Source organism: Hevea brasiliensis, chromosome 6, assembly GCF_030052815.1.
Source record: "Hevea brasiliensis isolate MT/VB/25A 57/8 chromosome 6, ASM3005281v1, whole genome shotgun sequence".
Classification (NCBI taxonomy): Eukaryota; Viridiplantae; Streptophyta; class Magnoliopsida; order Malpighiales; family Euphorbiaceae; genus Hevea; species Hevea brasiliensis.
In genome coordinates, this window is record NC_079498.1 from 103821611 (window position 1) to 103832208 (window position 10598).

The 10598-nt window shown below is 38.6% G+C and overlaps 1 protein-coding gene across 2 annotated transcripts; it reads right to left on the reverse strand.

The window, feature by feature from the left end:
• Positions 1-8559: 8559 nt before the first annotated feature.
• Positions 8560-10382, reverse strand: LOC110655252 (putative proline-rich receptor-like protein kinase PERK6). Of its 2 annotated transcripts, none has more exons than XM_058148962.1 (5): positions 10200-10382; positions 9728-9985; positions 9074-9499; positions 8901-8981; positions 8560-8751 (listed from the first exon to the last, which is right to left on the reverse strand). In XM_058148962.1, the coding sequence occupies exons 1-5, from the start codon at positions 10255-10257 to the stop codon at positions 8672-8674; spliced, it is 903 nt and encodes a 300-aa protein (XP_058004945.1). In that variant the 5' UTR covers positions 10258-10382; the 3' UTR covers positions 8560-8671. The 2 variants fall into 2 exon arrangements, with proteins under 2 accessions (XP_058004945.1, XP_058004946.1); XM_058148963.1 differs by having other exon boundaries at positions 8678-8761.
• Positions 10383-10598: the final 216 nt, after the last annotated feature.

Below are 10598 nucleotides of genomic sequence, written 5' to 3' on the forward strand. Positions count from 1 at the left end.
ATTGAGATTTCCCTTTGCAAGCAACAGCCTTAAGCACTTTGATTACCACTTTCTCCCTAGAGGAAAGCTCCACTTTGACCTTCCTTTTGTCTTTAAAGTAGTTTTAGTGTGTTTTTATGTCTCCCTAATGTTTGTCCACCTTGTACTTCACAAGGAAAAACTTATCTTTCCACTTCTTCAAGAATGAGGGGAGATCTATGAAATGCCCCATTTGCTTTCGAGCATTAAAATGCCAATATTTCTTGGCCTTCTGAGTGTTTAGCTAGAAGTGGTTGGCAAATATGTGTGGTGTAGCAAGTAAACCCCTTCTTTTTAACAAAGCTCAGAAGGCAAAAAGCATTCTCCATTAGTTAAGATGGAGTTGCGCAATCAAAAACTGGTAGTAATGTAAAACTTCCACTTCTAGAGGATCAAGTGGTAGTCTTAGCCCAGACTTCACTTGTTCTTCATAAATAACAGCATGGACAGGGCGCAGGAAAGTCCCATTGGCACGTCCATGCTTGCCTCCGAGAGACAACCAAAAACTGTTCAGGTTAATGCCATAACGTTAGCTTATCCTTAAAATTTCCTGACTGTTGAAGTTCAATCTGATATCACTAACGCCAATCTGAACATCCAAAATAGAAACACTTGCTAGAGTTCCAGGTGCAGCACCGATACCACTCTCAATCCTCGAACTAATAGTTTTGTTGCCCTCCCTAACATTAGCACCCGAGGGCCCCACCACCTCAACAACATCTTCCTCACCTCTGTCATTATCATCAGAGACAGAAACTAAAACATCCTTACTTGTATCACTGCTGTTAATATCCGTCGATAAATAAGGGGTTGTACTGTGTTATAACAAGCACACAAATCTAAGGCATACACACAAATTGCACAATCACATAGTATTGAAAAGAGAAGAAGAATAACACAGGATTTAACATGGTTCAACCATAAGGTCTACGTTCATGGGCAAGACAAGAGAAAAAAAGTTCCACTATGATGAAAAGAGCAAGACACAATTAATCAAAACTCTCAAACCCTAATCGCAGTGTGTTCTCCGAATATCTCACAACTCTACCACAAAGGGTAGAATATTACAACATTTATATTGGTCTATACGGCAAGGGCGTTGCCCTTCGCTACCACCATAGATCTCACTTTTTATCCCAATCGGGGTCGCAGCCTGAAATTTTCTGGTCGGGTCACAATTCGGGTCCATGAAAAAATATATCCAAAATTCAAGCCACAAAAATAATAATTCTTCCCCTTGGCTTGAATTCCCTTTATCATCAACAAAATAACCACAAAATATTATGTCTTGCTATATGCCCTCGCAAAGGGCATTATTGAGCACTACAAACACCAATCAAGTCTAGGCAATGCCTAAACTTGCTGACTGGGACTCCCTTGTTTATCATATCTGCTAGATTATCACGTGTAGAGACTTTTTGCACAACTACAGTCCCCTGAGATACAATGTCCCAAATAAAGTGATATCTGATATCAATGTGCCTAGTTGGCTCATGGTACATCTGATTCTTTGTGAGATGCATTGCACTCTGGCTATCACAAAACACAGTTGCCTTGTTCTGTATTAACCTAAGATCACCCACCAAACCTTGTACCCATAAAACTTCCTTTACTGCCTTTGCTAAGGCCATATATTCAGCCTCTGTGGTAGACAAAGCAATTGTAGCTTGCAATGTTGCCTTCCAACTGATAGCACTTCCAGAAAGAGTAAACAAATAACCTGTCAAAGATCTCCTATTGTCTAAGTCCCCTACAAAATCTGAATCTACATAGCCAACAACTGAATCACTCATCTTGGCCTTATCAAATGTTAGACCAACATTTGTAGTATCTTTCAAATACCTCAAAATCCATTTCACTACTGCCAATGCTCTTCCCAAAGACACGCCATGTATCTACTCACAACACTAACTGCATGTGAAATGTTAGGTCGGGTGCATACCATAGCATACATGATGCTACCAATAGCACTCGAATAGGGAACACTGGACATGTGCTCCATCTCCTCATCTGTTTTGGGTGACATGTCTGCAGATAACTTGAAATGGGCAGCAAACGGAACAGTCACAGGCTTAGCATTATTCATGTTGAAACGCTTAAGCACTTTCTTAGCATAGGTCTGTTGAGACAAGAAAAGCTTCCCAACACTTCTATCCCTGGTAATTTCCATTCCCAATATCTTCTTTGCAGCACCCAAATCTTTCATCTCAAACTCATCACTCAACTGTTTTTTCAGAATGTTAATTTGTGACATGCTTTTAGCAGCAATAAGCATGTCATCCACATACAACAGTAAATAAACAAAAGAAATCATCTAAAAGCTTCTTATGATACACACAACTGTCATATGAACTACGATTAAAGCTATTACAAACCATGAATGTATCAAATCTTTTGTACCACTGTCTAGGAGACTGTTTCAGACCATATAAAGATTTCTTAAGTAAGCAAACACGGTTTTCCATACCTGGAATGAGAAATCCCTCAGGCTGACTCATATAAATTTGCTCCTCCAACTCACCATGCAAAAATGTTGTCTTCACATCTAGTTGCTCAAGCTCTAGATCATGAAGAACAACCATAACAAGTAAGACTCTAATAGAACTGTGCTCCACAACTGGAGAAAACACTTCATTAAAGTCAATCCCCTCCCTCTGAGTAAAGCCTTTTGCTACCAATCGTGCCTTATATCGAGGTGCTTCAACCCCTGGAGTGCCTTCCTTTTTCTTGAACACCCATTTGCAACCTACCACTTTTTATCCCTTAGGCAATGTTACGAGCTCCCAAGTCTGATTCTTATGAAGAGATTCAATTTCTTCACTCATAGCACCGACCCACTGATCTGCATCTGAATAAGAAATAGCTTCTCTATAATTGTTGGGTTCATGCACATCAACTGTTTCAGCAACTGACAAGGCAAATGCAACTAGATCTGCATATGCATATCTTTGCGGTGGTCTAATCTGTCTTCTCTCTCTACCAGTTGTAATGCTATATGGTTCCTATTGCTGTTGCTCAGGTGCATCCTCTTGTTGATCAGGATCTTGCACCTCATCCTCTGAATCACTAGACTGAACTGCTAAAGTATCAATATCAAGCTCCACCTGTTCTCTGACACTGTGATTTAATTCTGCTATTGACTTCTCCCTCTGACTATCCAATGAAGCAGACTCATTAAATGTCACATCCTTGCTGATAATTAATCCTGGAGACTTTGGATCATTGCACCACAACCTGTAGCCTTTCACTCCAGATGCATACCCTAGAAATATGCATTTTCTTGCCCTCGGCTCAAGCTTACCATCTCTCACATGAGCATAAGCAGGGCAACCAAATACTCTCAGCTGAGAGTAATCAGCAGGTGAACCGGACTAGATCTCAAAAGGAGTTTTGCACTCAATAGTTGTAGATGGAGATCTATTAACCAAGAAATAAGCTGTATTAATTGCTTCAGCCCAGAAATCCTTTCCTAATCTTGAATGTGAGAGCATGCTTCATGCTTTGTCACAAAGCGTTCTGTTCATGCGTTCTGCAATACCATTCTGTTGTGGTGTCCTTGTACAAGTGCGATGTCTCACTATACCTTCATTGCTGCAGAATGCATCGAACTCACGATTGCAAAATTCCAACCCGTTATCAGTTCTAAGACGCTTGACCTTCTTTTTTGTCTGCTTCTCAATCATCATCTTCCACTTTACAAAGGTTGAAAATGCCTCATCTTTTGTTTTTAGAAAATACACCCACACCATTCGAGAGTAATCATCAATCAAAGTCATGAAATACCTGGCACCGCTCTTGAAAGGGATTCTGTTAAGACCCCATAGATCTGAGTGGATATAATCCACTGTTCCTCTGGTCTTGCGCACTGCCTTTTTGTCGAACTTCACCCTGGTCTATTTGCTAAACACACAGTGTTCATAAAAGTCCATAGATTCTGTTTTCTGCCTGTCCAACAAATCCCGCTTGCTTAACACAGATAATCCTCTTTCACTCATATGACCAAGATGCATATGCCACAATTGAGTCTGATTCTGAATATTGCTTCCAGATGCTACTATAGCTTCCCCTAAAACTGTACTGCCTTGAAGAAAATATAATCCTGAAACCAAACTGCTCTTCATGAGTACCATAGAGCTCTTGCACACTTTGAGAACTCCATTCTCTGCATGGTATCTGAATCCATGAGAGTTAAGTGTATCAGGTTCCTCTTTAGTCCTGGAACATACCAACACTCTATAGTTCTGACAATGCCATCAAACATCCTCAATCTGATGTTACCAATTCCTTCAACAGATAATGCACGATCATTGCCTAGAAACACCTTGCCACTCATCTGTTTGTAAGTGACAAACCAGTTTCTGTGTGGACACATGTTATAAGTAGCACCAGTATCAAGAATCCAAGAATTTTATCCATGATCTAAACTCATGGATAAAATTTCTCCAGTATTGTCATCACCATCAGAATCAATAAAACTATCAACTGCATTCGTAGAAATTTCTGATTGCTTTTCCTTTTTATTTTTCAACTTGGGACAGTTTCTCCTATAGTGACCTTGCTCCCCGCACTCAAAACAGTTAGCCTTTTTCATTCTTGACTTAGATCTGGCCTTAGATTTCTTCCTGCTGGAAGAACCCTCCCATGAATGTGTTCTTCCCCTGCTCACCAAACCTTCCCCCTCAAATATTTCTCTATTATCTAGAAATTTCTTTTTCAACTCCTCCGATTTTAGAGAATTACTAACATCGTCTAGTGAAATACTATCTTTCCCATACAACAGAGTATCAACAAAAGTTTCATAGGAGGGTGGTAAAGAACATAATATAATAAGGGCCTGATCCTCACTCTCAATCTCAATATAAATATTCTTCAGGTCCATAATGATTGAATTGAATTTATCCAGATGTTCTTTAATGGGCGTACCTTCGCTCATTCTTAGATTGTAAAGCTTTTTCTTCAGATACTGGCGGTTGGTCAGCGATTTGGCAGAGTACAACTCCTCTAATTTCTTCTATGCCATAGATGCTGAGTTTTCACTAGTAATCTCGTGTAGGACATTATCAGTTATGCTCATGAAAATCGCACTCAAGGCTCTCTCCTTTAGATCAGTCTTCTCCCCCTCTTTCATACCTTCTGAAAAGTTATCCTCGATTGCCTTCCATAGACCTTATAGGATCAAGGAAGATTTAATTTTAATCTTCCACAGACTAAAACTCGATCCACCATCAAACTTCTCCATCTCATACTTCGTTGAAGACGACGCCATCTATAAACCCTAGGTTTTGCACACAAAGCTCTGATACCAGTTTGTTATAATAAGCACGCAAATCTAAGGTACACACACAAATCGCACAATCACACAGTATTGAAAATAGAAGAAGAATAACACAGGATTTAACGTGGTTCAACCGTAAGGTCTACGTCCACAGGCAAGACAAGAGAAAAAAAGTTCCACTATGATGAATAGAGTAAGATACAATCAATCAGAACTCTCAAACCCTAACCCCAGTGTATTTTCTGAATATCTCACAACCCTCCACTACCACCACAGATCTCACTTTTTATCCCAATCGGGTTGCAGTGTAAAACTTTCGGGTCGGGTCACAATTCGAGTCCATGAAAAAATATATCCAAAATTCAAGCCACAAAAATAACATATTGGATCCTCTATCCTCATTAATCTCACTCATTATTGAAAAAGAAAAGAAGAAAGGAAGATGAAATGGATAGTTACTTAAAAATGGAAAAAAACCACCAAGGAAGCAAAAGTAATAACCGGAGTAGTAGAATCACGATCGGAGAAGAAAGAGGCAAAAATGAAAGCATAAGCGATATATATATATATATATAAGGAGGCCCAAATACAGAGACCAAGCTTACATCTCGAACCTAAAGATTCTCGTGGGGACTAATGATATAACCCACCCAAGCTCGATCAAAGAGTTAGCGCTTGGCCAAATAGTTAAAGCTCGGGCAAAGAGTTAGCATATTGGTTAAAAAGTCAAACACTTAGTCATAAGATCAACATAATCAAAAAGTGTTGGGATGACTAGTCTGAGCATCAGATGGCTCAGACTGATATGAACTGAGCATACATATAGGTGAAGTAATCCAAGTGATTGTTGGATCGAATGCTCGCCCAACAAGCCCGAGGAACAACCAACTGAGCGTTGGCAGAATGAGTCAATAAGAGAGGCAAATTTATAGGCGAGAATCTTGGGATAGCAACCAACCATGCCATGATTCTCGGGACTAACTCTAATGGCTTTCCATTCTTCAGTGTATAAATATCAAAATAAGGCATAAGTTAGGTATGCTTACTCTATTAAAATTACTACTGAATTCCATTTTTTATTCTCCCAATTATACTTTCAATCAAACTCTAACTTGAGTATCGGAGTAGCCAATAGGCCACTGATCTCACCTTCTCTCTCTATGCTATACGCTGACAAAGTGATCAAGCTGATCAAAGGAGACCCATAGCATCATCATCCACCAAAACCCATCACCATTATTATAAACATTGAGCAAATAGTTTTCCACATCAATCATCACCTTCATGAAATCCATATTAGCTTTTTACTTTTGATTGGTGGCATTGATCTAGACATATTTAGTGTGCCTCCTAATTGACCAAATGTAGATGCCGGGTCGGAGTAGGATGTGATCGAGTTGGCCTCCGGGTTTGTGTTGTTAATTATTAGTGACATTATTTTGGTCTCTGCTATTGTTGATTCTAGAGAGAGAGAGGATGAGAATTAACAATTTTAGATAGAGAAAAGTTAGTATTACTGGAACTTGGACAGGTTTTGAATGAAACAAGAGTGTGAGTTTCTTAGAAAAATTCTATTTAGTTGGTTTTGAAATTGTGGGTTTTGCTGATGTTGTTTGGGGCTGACTTTAGCGTCAGTAAAGTAAGAAAAAATCGAGGCTCATTATGGTGGTCCTTAAGATCAAAGAGAATGAGAATTAGTGGTATCTTGATTAGTAAATTGGTCACTTTTGTGAGTTTGTGAAGGAGGATGAAGAAGTAAAGAAGAAATGAATGAGAGAGGGGCTAAGGGATCTATGTTTAGGTATAATGGTAGAGAGAGGGGAAGAGAGTTTTTTTTTTTTTTTTCATTTTGCATGCCTGATAGTGAAAGAAATTAAAAAGATTAAGTGTAACATTGATAATACTAAAAGTATGGAGTTATTTAAAAAAAGAATACTCAACTCAACTCAACTCCATTAAGCCTTTATCCCAAAAATTTGGGGTCGGCTATATGGATTCTCTTTCTCCACTCTAAACAATTTTGGGTTAAATCCTCATAAATGTGTAATACTTCTAGGTCATGTTGTATTACTCTCCTCTAAGTCAGTTTAGGCCTACCCCTTCTTTTCTTTCTATCCTCTAACCTAATGTGTTCTACTTGTCTAACTGGAGCTTCCGTATGTCTACGCTTCACATGACCAAACCACCTCAATCTCCCTTCTCTCAACTTATCCTCAATTGGCACCACTCCTACCTTTTCTCTAATACTCTCATTACGAACTTTATCTAGTCTAGTATGGCCACTCATCCACCTTAACATTCTCATTTTCGCAACTCTTAGCTTAGACACATACGACTCCTTCAGTGCCTAACACTCACTTCCATATAATATGGCCGGTCGTATGGCTGTACAGTAAAATTTTCCTTTCAACTTATTGGAAATCTTGCGATCACATAAAACTCCCGTGGCACGTCTCCACTTCAACCATCCGGCTTTAATCCTATGACTAACATCCTCCTCACATCCCCCATCTACTTGAAGGACTGAGCTAAGATATTTAAAGTGATTACTTTGGGACAGTACCACTCCATCCAAACTAACTCCTTCTCTATCACCAGTTTGGCCTTCACTGAACTTGCAATGCATATATTCTGTCTTTCTACTTAACTTAAATCCCTTTGACTCTAGAGTACTTCTCCAAAGCTCTAACTTTCTATTTACTCTTTCTTGCATCTCATCTATCAGAACTATATCATCCGCAAACATCATGCACCAAGGGATACTCTCTTGTATATGTTTCGTCAATTCATCTAAAACTAATGTAAAAAGGTAAGGGCTTACAGATGAACCTTGGTATAATCTAACTGAGATAGGAAAATCTCTTGCGTCCTCTCCCACTGTGCGCACAATAGTAGTTGCTCCTTCATACATATCTTTCAACACTTGTATGTACCTAATAGATACCCTCTTTTGTTCTAACACTCTCCATAAGACATATCTTGGAACACTATCATAAACCTTTTCCAAATTGATAACCATATGTAGATCTTTCTTCCCATCTCTATATTTCTCCATCAAGCTTCTAATGAGAAAGATCGCTTCCATAGTTGAACGACCGGGCATGAAGCCAAATTGATTGGGAGAGATAGAAGTATCATGACGAAGTCGATGTTTCACAACTCTCTCCCACAACTTCATAGTATGGCTCATGAGTTTAATTTCCCTATAATTTGAGCAACTCTGTATGTCTCCCTTATTTTTAAAAATAGGTACTAAAATACTCCTCAATTCATCAGGCATTTTCTTTGAGTTTAGAATTTTATTAAACAATTTAGTTAAAATAAGATGCTAAAATTTAGAATATTTTCTTAAGACTTTTGCCTATTAAAATATATAGATTACCTTACCTTAGGTTCAAAATCATCATCAAGAAGAATGTTATCTGTCTTTATATCTCTATGTATGATTTTGATACCACCTGAAAGTTACTTGTTAAGAGAGTAGAAAACTTTATCAAAAAGTAGTTTAATAACGAAAAACAGAAGAAGGGAAAAAAAAAAATTAAATACATCAAGCCTAGCTCAATCGTAGCACAGCAAGTAATGAATGCTTGATTTGACTACTCACATTCTTCATGTAGGTATTGCAACCCTTTAGCAGAGCCTATAGCGACTTTCATTCTGATTGACCATTCCAAAAGCTTCTTTCCTATGATGACATTTATTGTTTGAGGATTTTATTTATAGTTATGCCCACATGGCTATAAGTATGAGTATATAAGGGCACAGAAAAGGACTCACCGTGTAAATGAAATTTCAAGGACCTATTGGGAACATACTCTAAAACAAGCAATCTATTCCTTCCTTCATTGCAGTACCCAACCAGTTTAACAACATTTTGGTGACGCACAATGCTAAGGACATCAATCTCCTCCAATTGATTTTGAAGATTTTCCGGCTGTTCATGATCCTGTATAATTTTGAGTTTCTTGATAGCAACCACCTTTCCGTCTAGTGTTCCCCTATAGACTTGACCAAAAGCACCCTCGCCAAGGAATTCGTTGTTGGAGAAATGATCAGTTGCCATTGCTAGTTCATTATAACTATATTTCTTCAGCTCATATCTTCGATCATTCTCAGAGGCAGGTGCATGACTTTGATTCTCCTCAGGAAATGAGGATGAGCTAGATGCAATCAGATCTATAACCGGTGACTTAGTTCCACCGTCTGACCAAAACACGCCAGAATTAGTCAGAGGAGAAAGAACAAAAAAAAATGAGAGAGTGCAGATATTTTCCCGTCCACCAAACATCTATGCAGCTTCTAATAAGAAATGGAATGATCATTGTTCCTTAATGGAACCATTATATATATACTTTAAAAAAAAAAAACACTTCTAACAGATCCCATAAAGACTTGACCAAAAGGAGTAAGTTTGTTTGTTAAGGAACTGACCAGTTGTCTTTGGTAGTTGCGGCTGTCGATGTACTTGATAATTCTGAGAGACAGGCGCATGACTCTGAATCTCCTCAGGAAATGAGGATGAAGACGCAGATTGCCTCTGTCCATATCCTTCATAATTCTGAGAGGCAGAGGGAGCTGCAGATTGCCTCTGTCCATATCGTTGATTCTCCCTCGGAAATGAGGATTGGCTACCAGTGCTTAGATGTAAAGATGAAGGCGCAGATTGCTGCGCGTTGAACTTAGATCCATCTGAGCAAATTATAATACGCCTCAATTAGTCCGAAGAAAATGAAAATGTGAGAACGAGTAAGATATTGTTCATATCCACAAACATCTAAATAACTTATATGAAAAAGGAGAATCAATTTTATCATGGAGGATAAGTAAGAGAAGTATAATTCAAGAGCCTCTGCGGCTCTAATACTACTGTGGACTCATCATACAGTGACAGCTAAAATAATACCTCCAGTGTCAGTGCGCTGATCTTCCTGGGTACTGTTCTTGCTCAGGAAGCAACCCATCAAAAGTTGCAGAATCGCTCTAGTTGTGCTACCAAGACGACTACAACGATCGGTAACTAGACGGTCGCCGCAGAGGTTTCTTGTCGTATATGCTACTACGTATTACAATAGACGGAGGAGTGCGTGTAGGCCCAGCTGCCGTACTGGATTGGTTTAATTTAGAATAAAAATTAGACTCGAATTGACTTATTCTACCAAATTATTGAAGGCAACATTAGATTTTTTTTAAGAAAATTAAAAAAAAAATCCACTAATTAAATTAAAATAAAATCAAAATTTTAAACTAAACAAGGTTCCAGCCCATAACTGGCCTAGATCAAACAGGCGGCCAGTTGCTCCAA

What these genes read in the sequence shown, in the direction of transcription:
- LOC110655252 (XM_058148962.1), bottom strand. Translation starts at nt 10,257, where the DNA reads ATGGGTTGCTTCCTGAGCAAGAACAGTACCCAGGAAGATCAGCGCACT. An exon ending in TCAGCGCACTGACACTGGAG is followed by an intron (nt 9,986 to 10,199) that starts GTATTATTTTAG and finishes TAATTTGCTCAG; the next exon opens with ATGGATCTAAGTTCAACGCG. An exon ending in CTTGAAATTTCATTTACACG is followed by an intron (nt 8,982 to 9,073) that starts GTGAGTCCTTTT and finishes ATGTCATCATAG; the next exon opens with GAAAGAAGCTTTTGGAATGG.